This window comes from Carettochelys insculpta, chromosome 3, assembly GCF_033958435.1.
Source record: "Carettochelys insculpta isolate YL-2023 chromosome 3, ASM3395843v1, whole genome shotgun sequence".
Classification (NCBI taxonomy): domain Eukaryota; kingdom Metazoa; phylum Chordata; order Testudines; family Carettochelyidae; genus Carettochelys; species Carettochelys insculpta.
This window is the reverse complement of record NC_134139.1, coordinates 196,400,297-196,416,315: the sequence shown is the minus strand read 5'-3', so window position 1 is coordinate 196,416,315 and position 16,019 is coordinate 196,400,297. Positions and strand designations below refer to the sequence as shown.

The following is a 16,019-nucleotide window of genomic DNA, read 5'->3' as shown; positions in this document are numbered from 1 at the left end:
TGGAACTATACTTGCTTTAAGTTTGAATTTGCTTAAATGAAGGTTACTCAGATGTATACCTGCCACTGTACATTATGCAACACTACTTTCTTATGAGCACTGAAAATATTTTTGTTAGAATACCTCTCTTAAAAATGGAGGTTATTTTGCCCCAGTTACTATGAATGTTTTCCTCCTTTATGGTAAACAATATTTACTTCAGCTTGTATGTGTACTACTATACAAACAGTGGAACAAGAAGAATAAAGCTGATAGTGGTACATTATCTGGTCTTCATCTTTCCTATATCTCTGCTACTTTAGTTAGTTTATAAGGGATACATTCTTTAGCTATAACTAAATCTGTTGGATGAAAAGTCTTTATTTTTAAAATAGGACCAATACAGGTGGAGGACTCCAGGCATATTAAACATAAGAGCATAGGAATGGTCATAGGAGGTCAGAGCAATAGGTCCAGCTACATTCTTTGGATAGTTTGCCACTACATGCTTCCAGAATTCATGTCTCCTGCAGATTTCTTAGCTTCCCCACAGAAAATGATGGGGAAGCAAAGGAAAGCTAATTGAGTGGTCTTGTAATTCTCCCCAACAGAGTGAGTATGTTGTTGCAGGCACTTGGAGCAGTTGGTGGACAAGTAAATCACTGAGGTAGAGGTTTTTACCCTACACTGGACTTGCTGCTAGTCCTGGCTGGGCTGAGGCAGGGAAGAACTTTCTCCTCCATTACAGGGCATAGCTGGTGCCAAATGAAACCCACCACCCAGAGGCCTCCTTGGGTTGCAGGAAGCTCCACACATTGCTGCTTGGCCCTTCACTCATCCTACATGCATCTAGACTGCCCCCATACCTAGAGTGCTGCTACAGAGTTTCCGGCACCCAGCCCACTGAGCTTAAGCATCCAGAGTTTTCCTGCAGCTGGATCCTGTCCTCAAGGCCCTCCTCCTCCCCTGTCTTTCCTTTATACCCAACCTCCCCCCAACCCACCTCCCACACAGCCTTTAATCTTCTGCAGGTGGACAAACCCAGTGTGCTATGTGCCTACACCACTGAGCCTAACCAGCTGCAGGTGGACCTCCACCCCACTAAGCCCCCCTCCCTCAGCACCTGGATCCTCCTGCAGAGTCCCATTCTCTTCACCTTGTACCCCTCAAACAACCCTCCATGGCAAGATCCCACCCCTGCAAGTCACCCACACCTAGGTTATCTCATACAGGAAAACCTCACCCTGCACCTGCATCCCCTCATACTAAGTCCCTCCACATTTGGATCCTCCTGGGCTGAGCCATCTTGCCCTACACCTGGGCCAGGGGACTGTGGGACTGTCCCTCTTGCTTACTATTTTGGCACACCTGGCAGGGAGAGGCAAGGCCCTGGAGCGTTTGTAGAGCAGGAATGGCCCTTGCACAGTGTCAGTTGAGTAAAACCTCATGGCCAAGTGCAGGGCAAGAGGGAGAGGAGGAGCACTGCGGGGTGATCTTCCACTCCTGTGTAGCGGGTGGATTATGCTCTTTCCTGGGACAGGGCAGGAATGCTTAAGCACGTGCACCGTGGCTTCTGAAAAACAGAATTGTTCATTAAAGTATAGGTGGGGTGACAGTCGGTCCTGTTCCTAACCAGATTGTCCCTTATTTAAAGCCTCTTTCAACTGCCCTAACTCCTTCAAAAAAAACCCACCACCATATTTTCAGCTTCCCCCACTACCCCAGCTGGGCAGCTGTGATCAGGGCAGCTACAGCAGCCTCCTCTTTGGGAGGCAGGGTGTGGCCAGCCAGTGATGCTCTCAAGCAGGGCTAAGACACAGCCAGACCGGAAGCTGGGGGCAGGGGGGTGTCAGGGGCAGCCTGTGTTGGTAGCGTTAAGGTGTGTCACCCCCCCATGTGCACCTTCTTGCAGGGTTTCTCGGGGGGTGGGGGATGGAGTCTGTCAGCCCTTTTAAAAGGCTGGGGGGCTGAAGACCTGATCCCTGGCTTCCCCTTGTCCCCTATTGAAGGTGGGAGCAGTGGAGTTGAATGCCCAAGTTGATGACCCTGCAGGGCTGAAGTCAGAAACAGTGTGCCTGGCCCCAGTGCACTATGAACTCCCCTGCCTGAGGCTGGATCCCCAGGCCCTAGCATGCTGCTGCTCCTAGCCCTGGTCCCTGTTTCCTCTCTCTCCTGCCAACAGAGCTGGGAGCTGCAGGGCTGAATGCCCAAGCTCTGGTGACCCCTAGGGGGCAGAAAGCAGGAGGCAAGGGGCTGAAGTTCCAATTCCCCCAAATTGAAGGCAGGAGCAGCAGGGCGGAAGCCAGGATCCCTGGTGCTCCACATGCAGCAGGAACCCAGCCCATGGGCAGAGCTTGGGGATACTAGAGCCATGTCCTTCCCAACAATTTATTTAAAAAAAGTGTAGGGTGGTCCCAAGGACAGATCCACCCTTCCCCTCTCCCTGCCTCTGGCCAGCTCCCAGACCCCCTTTTCACATAGCCAGTTAGAGCAACAGGAGTGAGAGATCCAGCTCTGTAACTGGCAGAGCCTTCTGCTAACAGGTGCTGCAGGGGAGCCCTCCTGGCACAGCCTACACGTACCTCATCCCTGCCCCCTGAGCTATCCCCTGCCCACACATAGGCCAGGAAACAGAGGGCAGCGTGGGGCTGTACACAGGGAGGGGGTCGTGACAGGCTATCTCCTGCCTGCAGTCTGAGCTAGCTGCCTGTACACACACAGCCCCTAGCTACCCTTCCCTGCGACTTTGAGCTGAGCCTCCCTTCCAACCCCCCACCGCCACAGCCAAGATAGGCTGGGTGGCCTGCTGGCATGAATGTGGTGGAGGTGGCGCTGCCTCCCTGGTCCTGCCATACAGGCCCTGCACCCAAAACAGAAATCATACTACACCTGTACCTGAGCCATTCTCCCATGCCCCCATCTTCCTCTGCCCAGACACCCATGACCTCACTGGCCCCTGAAGTGTTTAAAGCATGTTGGGGGCAGGGCTTCTCACAGGTCTAGAGATACCTGGGCCACTCCTAGCTTCTGAGTCCCTTCACCATCATACACAAAATAAATGATGCAGGAAAACAAAGTTCCAAAAAACCAAACCAAAACCAAAACAAAACACCACCACCAAATTGGAATACTTTATTATTTAACGAATGCTTTCTAGCCAATCAAATGCCAACAAATTAACAAGTGTCTAAATTTAAGGCCGCCTTTGAGCTTGAGGCGAAGGTCAAATGGCCCTCCTGGTCTCCATTCTGATTGACTCTGTATGCAAGAAGGATATCACATAGTTCTGATTGATGGCATTGAACTCACTTGAATTTGAGCAATTTTACCAGGTATCGCATATTCACCATAGGGAAATATGGTCACCCTAAGTATACAGCTACTAAAATTACATTCCATGTGGCACCTGCAATCCAAATTGGTGTAAATGTTAGGAGGCAAGAGTGTGATTAAAGTCCCTAGAAGCCAGTCTGTCGTTGCACTCCTTGGTTCTGGCTCAAATCCAAAACTAGAAGGAGCCTTCCTTCAGTTTGCAGCTCAGATGAACCTTCACAACAAGAGTCAAATTTCCAGAAATCTTACAGGGAATCTCCTAAGAACAACTGTTCCAAAGGGGCTTCCAGTGTTGCTGGTGGGCAGTGTAATGGGTTTTACAAAATATCTTCATTTGGGATCAGAATCTTAAACTGAATCAGGGCTTCCTGTTGGCTATTCTTGAAGTCAAGCCATCTTAGGCTTAGTAATAAAGAAAAAAATTAGCACTTATGTGGCACTTTGTATACATTGTCTGATAATGCTGGGTAGGTATCTCCAGGTTAAAGAGAGAGCTGCTGAAGAGCACAGAAGGTAGACATTTTGCATAAGCTCTTGTCAGAACAAAAGTCTCTTGGTTTAAACATTAGCCAGTATTGTTTCTTTCCTAATTTAGAACCAGACCTCCATTTATAGATGATTTAATATTTAATTATTAGAACAAGTTATTACAATATTTAAAGAATAAGTTTATTTGTTGGTATGAATTTCAACTTCTGCAAACTCTTATCAGTGTGCAATGAAGCTAACAGTCACATGTCTTGATGAGTAAGTTAAAAAACAGCACCTGTAGCTGTGGGTAGTAGCTGGCCAGCAGTATTGTACTTCTACTTCAACTTGTTGAAGACTTAAGTATTTTAATATACATGGTATTATCAGTTTTGTCAGTCTGATGCTTCTAGTGATCTTGATGGTAGATCAATGTTGGTGTCACGAATGATGTTAGGTCCTTCGCCATCTACAAGAGTGTTCCACTGGTCAAAATCTTTCTCCAGTCCTGCGAAACATGGGAGCAAAACAAATGTGACCAACTACTCTTTGAAGGAGTTCAATGTACAAGCTAATTACTTGCCATTCTTTTAAATCAATGTGGTTTGGAAGATTTTGGGAGTGGGGAAATGCTAAATTGTTTATACTGCTAATGAATCAGAAATTAACAAAATTGAGAAAATGTAAGTGTTCTTCACTTGAGATGCTTTAAGCTGATCTTGCAGTTGGGAGAAACTTTTTACAGTCTGGTTACAAACCAAAAAAAATAAATTATTAAATTATTCATACATTTTCAGCAAGAGGCAGGTCAGCAGACACTGACATAATTCACATTTTAATTTATGTTCTAAGTAAAATAGTTGGCTAATTTGAATAAGGGATATAAAGGGCTGCATGGAAATAAAGTGTTGATTAACGCTCATTCATATAGGACGTGAGTCACCTGAGCCTTATAAACAAAACTAGTTTTTTAGTACTGCTACTTACCTAAATGTTTCTGTAAGAAGGCTAATGAAGCTTTGTTGCTAATGTCTATAGCTGTGTTTGGGTTTATTTCTCCCTTTAATTTGAAGATCTTTCCAACAAAGTTATCAGCCAGGAAAGTAAAATCAGGAAAACTCTGATGAACTGATCCCCTGTAAATAGAAAAGAGACAATTTTAAGCAAGTTCCTAGGAAGGCAGTTTTGCAGTAAAAGGCAGTGCAATGTAGAGTCATTTACAAATATAACCATAGAGTACATACTTAATTGGGTTAGGAGACTTGTATTCATCTCTTTGTTATTGCTACCTTGGGACTTGTCTATACCCATGTTATTTGGGAATGGATAATGTGTGTTAAATTCAAATCCTTCCTTAATCAGAAGAACTTCCAAGTGCAGAAGAACCTTAAAGGGGTCGATTCTACATGACTATCCTTGTAGTCAAGGACAGCACTTTTGTCTACAAGTCAGAGATCCTTAGAGCTGAAATAGTCCTCTATCCCTAAAAGTTCTTGCCCAGTTGGTTGGGACACATTTACTGCATCTGTTCCCCATACCCTCCAAATGCCCTTGAAGGACCCTTGAAATTCACAGAGTGATAGATTCATGGTCCAGAAGGGATCATGTGATCGTCCAGTCTGCCCAATATAACACAGGCCATAGAACTCCCCTCGCACACCCAAAAAAATTTCCTAGTGTGTATATCATAGAAAAAACATTCAGTCTTGATTTAAGTGCTAGTGGCGAAATATCCATGACCCTTGGTAAATTATTCCAATAGTTAATTGCCTTTCTTGAAAAATTATCCTCTATTTCCAGTCTATATTTGTGTAGGTTCAACTTTCAGGCACTGAATGAGGTTGTACCTTTTTCTGCTGAAATGAAGATCTTTTTATCAAATATTTGTTCTACATGTAGATATTTATTATAGACTTGGATCAAGTTACCTCTTCTCCTTTGTAAAGCTAAATAGATTGAGCTTCTTGGGTTTATATCTGTATGTCACTATTTTCTAATCTAATCTGTTCAGGTCTCTGAACCTACTTCTCTTTACTGACATCCTTGTTTTCTGTGTCACTCAAAGATAGCCCCTTTCTTTGGGTTTCTTATGTTCTCATCCCCATCCTTTTGTGCCAATGGATGTGTCATGAATTTCTCCTCTGTACTGCCTACAGAAGTGCTTACTGCTTTGGCAAGATGAAGCTCTCAAAAAAGGCTCCTTTTAATGGCCTTGGGCAAGTCACATGGCCCAGCTCAACAAACATATGTAAGCACCTAACTTCACTTGAAAGGATATGTGAGTAGGCCAGGAAAATGGCTGAAGTTCCCTCTAAGCAGTGTTGCTGGGTGGCTTTCCATCAGGCTATCAAGGACTGTACGCTTCAGATGTACCTCACCTCAATGTCAGATTTCTTCTGCCCTCTGCTTCAGACACCCTGGTCAGCTGCTTCTGGGAGACTCTCACTTTCTGTGTAGAGCAGGGAAGGATGTCAGGATTGCCCCCCGCCCTTCCCAGAATCCCATCTCCATTTTGTGTGTGTGTGTGTGTGTGTGTGTGTGTGTGTGTGTGTGTGTGTGTGTGTGTGTGTAAAACGGGGTTCAGGAATGGTCAAACAGCTGGCAGCTACTGCTGTGTTTAAACAAACAGACTTCAGACTGCTGATTGTCAATGTACTAGAAAGGGGAAGGTTCAAAAACAGAGCATAGTACTTAACATGTCTCTCACACACATGCAGACACATCTTTCACACTCATCTTCAACACATACTTGTGGTGTTGTTACTTCTTGGTGCTGCTTTCAAAGTATGTTATTTTAGGTTATTGACTGGTCTATGCATTTCAACATTTTTATTTCTCTATTATGCTTAATTTAATTCTTTGAGTACAGAATTCTAAGATGCCTATCCTGCCCTGGCTGTAGTAATTGTCCATCTGGTAACTTTTAAAAAACGTACCTAGTTTTTCATTCCTATTAGTGGCATACGTTTGCACATTACCTTGATACAGTTCATATAACACAATTCATTTTGCATGGATGGAAAAATTAGAGGGGACCCTAGAGGTAGCTGGGGTCTGCAGATCCACTGGTCACAAATTCCATCTGGGTGTTGCACAATTGGCTGCATTTGTTACTCAGGCCCATAGTCTCATGGTCAGATTACACAGATACTGTGGTGATGGACACAGCATAAGAACTTGAACACAGTAGAATAGGTATCTTGCATTTTTGGGTGGATGCTGTGAGAAGTTTGTGTTGTTTCTGTGTATAAAACCCTTTACTATGACACCAAATTGTAAGGTGAAAATGCACTGTCTGCTTAATACTTCTCTTGTGAGGTTGTAATAACTGGAGAAACACTCCTAAATTCCTACAGGTAACCACCAACTCTGGTTAGAGCCCTGTAATTTTCCCTACTGTCTAGAGAGGAAAACAAGACTAACGTGCTGCAATACTTACTTGATAGTGATCATTTTTCTTTCTGTGGAAGTGGAGTCAAGTTTCTTCATTTTTAGAACGTTTGAAGCCCACTGGAATTTTTCTGAGTTGATAAACAGCAATGGCTGGTGGACTCTGGGATAAACTTCATCATCTAGAGGAAGCATCCATGCATCCAAGGCAATGCCACATCTGTAGAAAAGGAACTTTGTGATCATACCTCAGTTGTCGAATGGTGCATACGGTTGTCTCAGTAAGCTTTCAGTTACAATGGATGTGGATAAGGGCTCTGTGAGAGAATTCCTGAAGGCATAGCTTGCTTTTATTTTAGACTAGAAATCCATTTGGTATGGCAATGGGCAGGCTCTTGTTCTACTCAGTCCTGTCTCTGCCCTACAAAGTGTCTGCAGAGATGCATCCACAAGGTACCAACAAATGAGGAAGTGCAAGACTCTGCTCCAGATGTGGGCTCCCTGGAGCTCACAGAAGAAGGAGTAAATACAGGAAAAATCTCCGTGCAGGCAAAGCCATTTTGTTTACAATTGCTGTAATAATTACAATTAGTACTAGTTAAATGAGATCTCAGCATAGCCAAGAAAAGCAAAAAGCTTAAATGCAGAAAGATGTCCTTGGGCTTGCCTTTGCTTTTTGATACTTACTTGAATCTGGTGTCTTTGCTAAGTGTCTCAATGGCTGTGGCAGCACCAAAAGAGTGTCCCATCACTGCTATTCTGTCATTATCAATAGAGTTCTGTAAAAGAAATAAAGACACCATAAGGAACATTTCTTTCCCAACTTTTAATCTTTACTGAACTTCTATTTTAAAAGCTAGAGATTACTGAAATGGAAATAACAGCAGCTATAAAACCACAGGTTCAGGATCACATGAGATGAAAATGTCATACAACTAGTATACTTAGCTGATGTGAGGATCACAGAAAGAGAATACAGAAGGATGATCAGGCTATTATTAAAACGAGTCTAGATCTCTTCACTCACCTCCAAGAGAGTCCAATCAAAGTCTAAAGGCAGTACATTCACTACACGTTTTCCAGAATTAATATCAAGAATGACATCAAGAGCTTCGATGCACTCCTCTCTTCGCTGTTGCACCTAGACATAGATAATAGACAACCATTATCCTGCTGAACAGAAAGAACAAGCTTCCAGGCATTCTTTTAAAATACTTAGGAACAAATCTTAGAAACAGCTAGAGCTTCAAGTCAATGGTATTTCCCTTACTTTCAAAAATAAGCACTTTGCAAAATGTGAGTTTGGATCCATAAATGGGAAAAAAACCCAATGTAGCTGTATCGTTTTTACATCAGTAGAGAATATGGTCCTTAGGACTAAAATGATGTGGTGGCCTTGAGGTCACTCTCTGCACAAGACTTTTCAGGAGCAGGCTTGTCTCAGGACTTGAATAAAAGGTGTACTTAAAACTTGGCGGTTTGGATGACCCTTTGCCTCTTGTGGGGTTTGCCTGAATGATCTACTGTGTTACAGTACAACTTGCCCTATTTCTACTAGAGCTTTAAAGTGTGTTAATGTGCTTGTTTGTCTTCATATAGACAAGCCTGCAATGGAAAATTGTCAGAGAGCCCTTCTTGTGTTGTATTCACATTACGAAATGACAGCCCTGAGAAAGTTTTGCATTCCTTTTATGTTTATATTGTAACAAACAGGAAAAATAGTATTTCTGTCTCTTTGGAACTAGATTTCTATATGACAGTGAAATTCACTGCAGTGCAGATGCCCAGGACAAGGCCATGTGCCACTGACATCCTTGTGAATCCCTGAAAGAAACATCTGTTGAGCTTCTCCAGAGAGATTGTTCCAATGGGCAATAACTCTGCAGGTTACTCTGAACATTTCTTTAATTGTCATGAATTTAGGCTCATAAAGAGGATGTTAGGTACGTCTGTGACATGTCAGTTGTTGCCTTATTTATGTGTACACTGTCACCAGAGACTCACTAACCACCTCACCCAAAGCCTGTGGAAGTCAGTGGAAAGACTTCTACTGACTTAACTCAGGACTGGATTAAGAGAAGAAATTGCTGGCAGGCTTCTGAGGCTAGGTCTGCACTTGGAAGGCTTTGTGGGTGTAGCTGTATAGGTGCACCATACCAATTAAACATCCCTAGTTTGGACACAGCTTCTACCAGCAAATCTCACTCTTTTGCTGGTATAACTTATTGCAGGCTTCCCTTTTTCTCCTACCTCTGAACAAAATAAGCTACACTGCCAAAAGCAGTTTTGCTGGTATACGTACATCCATGTGAAAGGCTTTTGCAGGCACACCTGTCAGTCACAAATCATAACTCATCACACACCTGAGCCACATAGAATAGTCTGTAATGAAGACCTGATGGGTTATTGGCCTTGCAAATACACCAGCCACAATCAGTCCCTTAACACATATTGGTTGCTTCTTCCCGATTTGGTAGATCATCATTCCAAAATATATACAGGTTGAACCTCTCTAGTCTGGCACCCTCGGGACCTGAGTGGTGCCAAACCAGAGAATTCATTGAACCACGGGAGGTCAATATTGTCTAACAGGATTACTAACACTTCTACTGCTAACTGGGCTCTAAGAAGACATTTGGGGTAAATTACAGCTAAATAACAGCACAGAACACTCAAAGCCAGTACTGGGGGCTCTAAACAAACTTTATGGGACCACAGAAAACTTGCATGATAAGTGAACACCTGGTTAACTAAAATCATGCTAGACCGTGGACTTTACTGGACCAGAGTGCCGCACTTGAGATGTTCATCTTGTACCTGTTGGTGGCGTAGAGGAAATTCCTCTTCACCTCGTTTTAGTTGTCTATAATAGATCCATTCCTCTTCCAGATCTCCTGTAGCCTCTTCTCGTGCTTCAGAAGCAAGATTCTTTTTATAGTAATAAGTTGCAGAAGAAGATTTATCTCTGTAATACAGAAAAAAAAAGTTATTTCTGAAAGCTAGTTCACACTCATGCCACAGTAGTCAACTAATATGAACTTTTGCAGTGAAATTGTGGATCCATTGAATTTAATGGGGCTGGGATTTCCCCCTATATCAAAAAAGACTGGCTCCTGGCACCAAGAAAATAACTGGAGTAGCATTATAACTAAATGCATATAATAAAGGATAAATGAAAAAGAAACAGATCTTGTTTTTCCAGAGTAAAATATTAAATGACCACAAATAGTGTGTTTTTAAAAATGCATGGAAAACTGACAGAATTCAGAAAACTTCCTCTTTGTTTAGCTTGACCTTTGAGCTACGAGAATTACTGCGTTTTAAAGAAAATTAATACTATTTTAGTCTTTTAAAATAAATCTAAGTTATTCTGTGCAATAAACACTAAATTCTTTTTGTATCTTTTAGACTCAGAATGTTGTTGAGAAAAATAATCTCTCACAGTCATATGTGTTTTTTTCAAGTTTAAGGTCTTAGGTTTTGCCCATATCACCTTGCATGATCAAATCATAAGCTTTGTGAAATAACTCTTTGCCTCTTGTAAGCCAAAAATCAGATGTATTGTATTTACCTGTGCTCTACAGCAGCAACAATAAAACCCTGAGATGCCATCTCAATGCAGATAGCAGAATATAAAGTCCTGAAATAAAAAGCATACAAAGGTTAATACACACAGTTTCACTATCTTGCTCCTGAAATAACACATAGGCCATATTTCTACTGCACCTAATTTAATAATATACTTTGTATATCAATGCCTCCTTTCTTTCTAAAGTTACTAGTGGACTGATTTTTACATGGAAGTCTGTAAACCACATTTAAAGTCCTACATGAATAATAATACCTAGCTCTTATATGGTGCTTTCATGAATAGAACTTAGTATTTGAGAAAGGATGTCACTAGCATTATTTCTGTTTTGTAGATGGAGAAACTTAGGTATGTGTCAAGGAAACAACTTGCTTAAGGTCATCTAGCAAGCCAATGGCACAGCCAGGAATCCACCCAAGGCCCCCTGAGTCCCAGTCCAGTGTTCTATCCACTAAGCCAGAGTCTCCTCCCTTCACTTCCTCCCCCGGCCCTCCCGCCTGCCAACTTCTGTTGCCTTCCTGGCTGCCACTCTGCTCAGGTTATGCTGATCTCAGCATAGAGTTGTCTCCTGGCAGTTCCCACTGGGTGTGTCTCCTGGGAGGAGGGTGTGGCCTTGCTGCAAGACAGCCATGTGATTAATGACCCTCCCTGCTGGGCTGGGAAGTGGGCTGTGGCTGAATGTTCAGATGAACTCTGACTGAGCTTCTGACTGCACACAGCCTGGCCCAGCCTTACAAAAGGCTCTGGTTGCAGCTGCCAGCAAGAGAGGCTGGGGAACAATGTAGTTACAGAAGCAGGAATGCTTCACGTTCTATGCAGACTAGACAGTTTGGTTCCAAGCCACGGTGGATCAGCATCTGCTGGCTACTCACTCTCTGCTCCCACCAGGCAGGGACAGCAGGAAAAATAAGTCCCCCTTCAGAAGCGTATTGGAGCACAGGCTCTGGGCTCAAGCTTCACCCAGGGCTTTGCTTTACAAATGCTAATTCTAAATCGTATTTAGACTTAATTCATTGAGATACCCTAAGCTGGTGCTTCTGAGAAGCTTCTGAGAGTCTGACTATAAAGAGAGAGGAACGTATTTTGTTTCAAGTTTCATTGGTACTGAGAATCCCTTGCAGTAAGAAGCAGCGTGAGTTACAAAACTAGCACAATTACTATCATCCTCTTTTTATTTCGTGCCAGGGTCAAAGAACTGATCCTGTGGGTCCAATTGATAAAAGAGGAAATTTTACAAATTGCTGGTCTCTTTTCTTTGAATGAGCTAAAAATAAAAGTCAAGCTTTTTGAAGGAGTAAGTGGCATTCAGAAAGATGATTCTTCTGTTGCCTATCCTCCTTGCCCCCGTGGCCACTGTTGCTGAGGGAGTGCACAATGTCAGTTTCGGGAGAACATGGCTCACTTCCACAGCCATGTGGGGTGCAGATGATGGGGTTGCTAATTTTCAGGAACAGAAAGTGGGGCCCGATGTAAAAAGTTTGTTCACCCCTGCACTAAGCCACAGCCTCTCTACCTTTTTCTATCAATGCCCAATTTAAAGAGGATTTTTTGAGGAAGGAAATTACACATATAATAACAGCTGCATAATACTTTATATCTCAAAGTGCTTTAAAAACATTAATCGATTCTTACAACACTTGAGGAGCAGTTATTTTCAAATAAGGAAACATAAAGGTAAATTGGAGCAGGCTCTCAGTTTTTATAAAATTGGCATTGATTTCAGTGGAGACCGAGCCTACACCCGCTGAGGATCTCACCCATTGTTTTTAAAAACCAGTTTTAAATAATACTTTGATGAATCCAAAACAACCTTACTGAAATAGTCTTCAAAATCATTCTCAAGAACTGTCAATTTCCTGGGCTAAATTCTTCCCTAGCATAACTTCACTGATTTTAATGGAGTCATATTGGAGAGTCACTTGTTCCCATGTGGTCTGAGGCCATAAACTGCAGAATTACCTGAAAGCTCCAAGTCCATGGGAAAAAATAATGAGGGGGTATTTTTCTCCAGGCTTGAAAGCAGCATTCCATTTTGCAGGGCATGTCACTGAGCCTAAATAAAACAGAAAATCAGCAATTAGCATGGCTTCTCATGTAACCACTTCTTTGAAACACTTCCTTATGCCTTCTCTTGCTTTATTTCTTGGCTTGTCCCACTGATTCCAATAGACTGAGTGATATACGCAAGAAGAGAAAGAGAAAAGGCCTTAGCTGGTATTCCGCACTATAAGGCCTGATCTTGTAAACACACATTACCAGACAAGAGGTGGAATTCTCCCATACAGAGAGCTGGCATAAGGGCTGTGAATAGAGCCCTGGAAATCCATCAATATCCACTTTATGTCCATAGGTACCTACATCCCTGGATATGGATGCAAATAGCCACAATTAATTTTTGTAGATGCAGATACAAATGTATCGTCATGGGCCCCTACCTATGTTCCATTTAAATTATGTAGAGAAAGATTTTCAAGAGCACAAAGACACACAGCCAGCTCTTTCTTACTTTCAACAAAAAGCTTCCCTGGAGGGCTTAAGTGATGACCCTTCGCACAAGGATGAATTTTACCCATAGTGTTTACTACTGGGAATGTTCCCAGACACCCCTCACAGTGGCATTTGTACACATGGGCTGTGCCTACACTTGGCCAAAACTTTGAAATGGCCATGCTAATGACCAAATTGGAGAATACTAATGAGTGAATATTCAGTGCCTCATTAGCATGCTTCCCACTATGGCACTTCAAAAGTGCCGCATTTTGCTCATGCACAGCTCATCTACATCAGGGTCCTTTTCGAAAGGACCCTGCAAACATCGAAATCCAAAAAGGACCCCATATATATGAGTCGTGCGTGAGCGAAATGTGGCACTTTTGAAGTGCTGTGGCTGGCAGCATGCTAATGAGGCACTGAATATTCATTTCAGCGCCTCATTAGTATTCTCCGATTTGCATTAACATGACCTTTCGAAGTTTTGGCCAAGTGTAAATGTAGCCATGGTGCAGTGAAGCACAGTCACCTGAATGGCACCACCCCACAGGAAAAGGAGGAGTAGCATAGTTCTACAAAGGAAATTCCTTTGAACTCCTGCAGTATTAATACATTCCACACATGTAGGTGTCATAACTAAATTGACCATAGCCACACAATCTCTCACCAGTAATGTTATAAGAAATAAAGTTGTCCTACCAACATAGTACTGCAAAACTCTCTCTCCTAACATCCGGTACATGTTGAGGAAGTCAGAAAGTCCACGATAATATTCCTTCCTGGGGATCCATTTGGTGTCTTCACTACTGGTGCCATTTTGTGAAGGATAATACAGACGAAAGAAGCTTCCCTGTGACTGAATCAGAAAAAGAAATAGATTTTATCATGGAAGCTGCTAAAAAGTCACTTTGCGTTTCCAGATCTTATCCATCACCTTCAAATTCACACTTGTTTTCACTATTATATTTGGTATTTCCTTCTGACAGTCTAGCTTATATGCCATGTTGCTTCCCAGATACGTGAACTTCTCTACGTTCTCTAGTTCCAGCCCGTCTACACTGATCTTCCTTCCTATTTCCTTATCTTCAAATACCATTGTTTTTGTTTTATCAGTGTTCATAATCAGTCTGTACCGCTTCCCTTCCCCATTTAGCACCTGCACCATTCTTACTCGCTTCTCTTCATCTTCCTCGAGGATAACTATATCATCTGTGAACCTCAAGTTGTTAATTCTCATCCCTTCTATCTCTGCCTTGATCTTATCCATTGCCCTAATCCTCTCTATACCTTCACACTGTTTCTCTAACCATTTCACATTATCCATTCTGGCCTCTTTCCTTACCTCGTTGCATTTCTCTCTATATTGCTATTCCACCTGTGGTACCTTGTAGACTAACAGATTTTTTGGAGCATAAGCTTTCATGGGCCAAAGGCTTTAAAACACATTTCAGAGGGGTAGCCAAGTTAGTCTGTATCCACAAAAACGATGAGAAGTCCTGTGGCACCTTATAGACTAACAGAGTTTTTGGAGCATAAACTTTCATGGGCAAAGACCCATGAAATGCATCTGACATGCATCTGACAAAATGGGTCTTTGTCCATGAAAGTTCATGCTTCAAAAAATCTTTTAGTCTATAAGGTGCAACAGGATTTGTCATTGTTTTTTGCGGCTGTCGACTAACATGGCTACCCCTCTGAGATGTATTTTTAAAGCCTTTTGTGGGCCCCCAATTTCTGCAATAGGAGTGCCTGAGTTGGGAACAGCCTTGGCATTACTCAGCACGCGTGAGCAGCTTATCTGATGAATATCTTCTTTGTTTATCCAACACACTGTAATGAAAGATCATTTGTGACAAGTTGTTTAGAACCAAACTGCAAAACCCTAATGATGGGGAATTATTCACCTGAATAGCACCTACTGCATTATTCACATGAATAACTGGTTACTAGCGTAAGAGGTTCACAATTTAGATTTTAGAGAAAGGAATAAGAGCTAATTTGAAGCTGTTAAACTCAATCATGTCAACTGCCCAGTCATTGTATATTGTAGGCACATAACAAATCCTTATAAAACTCATAGACAAAATACTCCTAAATGATTCCCTACTCATCACAATCACTATAAGCAAATTCTACCACACTAGGTTTTCTTGGAGCTTAAAAATGCATTGCAAATGCTACAGGAAATTCCAACGGGCAAGAGTGTTTTAGTAGAAACATTGAGAGGCTACTATGTTTGAAAATGCAAATCAGCATTGAATGGGCCCCAGGTCCATTAACTGCATATAACTTTATCTGCATTCTCGAGAACTTGAGAAAAGTAATTACTTGGTTCTTTTATGGTTTATGAAGAGACCTTGATGCAAGTGGCTGGGATTCTCCTATTTCTTTGAGAAATGAGATCAGCCTAACACGGTCTCCATTTTCACCATGCCAAATGGAACGCTTCAGAGAATGCACCATGGTGAGCTGTGTGAATTCAGTGGACGATAGGAGTCTAAATAACTTGGAGGGTCTGAACGAAGCCTTAGCTAGGAAATCCAGATCAGGCTCTTAACTTGTACTTAGAGATGGGTGGGTGTATGTATCTGGACATTTTTTCCTGTCAGTTTATGAAATCTGTATCATACTATCTGACAAAAATCTAGCTATCTACAGTATATCTTTATTACAGCCTTCCACTTCGAGTGATACCTGTGCCATCATAGTCATCCTGGGTCATGATCCTTACAGAATTAATTTGAAATATTTTGTACACAAAAAGTAAAAC

General features: G+C 42.3%; 1 protein-coding gene across 1 annotated transcript in view; it reads right to left on the bottom strand.

The window, feature by feature from the left end:
* Positions 1 to 3,106: 3,106 nt before the first annotated feature.
* PLA2G7 (phospholipase A2 group VII) overlaps positions 3,107 to 16,019 on the bottom strand; it is a 31,912-nt gene continuing 18,999 nt past the window's right edge. The window contains exons 3-11 of the mRNA XM_074989004.1: positions 13,949 to 14,105; positions 12,719 to 12,812; positions 10,742 to 10,810; positions 9,988 to 10,135; positions 8,198 to 8,311; positions 7,858 to 7,949; positions 7,220 to 7,390; positions 4,768 to 4,916; positions 3,107 to 4,288 (exon numbers count right to left, since the gene is read on the bottom strand). Coding sequence (XP_074845105.1) covers positions 4,176 to 4,288; positions 4,768 to 4,916; positions 7,220 to 7,390; positions 7,858 to 7,949; positions 8,198 to 8,311; positions 9,988 to 10,135; positions 10,742 to 10,810; positions 12,719 to 12,812; positions 13,949 to 14,105 — 1,107 coding nt within the window. The 3' untranslated portion in view covers positions 3,107 to 4,175. The remainder of the gene's footprint in view (positions 4,289 to 4,767; positions 4,917 to 7,219; positions 7,391 to 7,857; positions 7,950 to 8,197; positions 8,312 to 9,987; positions 10,136 to 10,741; positions 10,811 to 12,718; positions 12,813 to 13,948; positions 14,106 to 16,019) is intronic.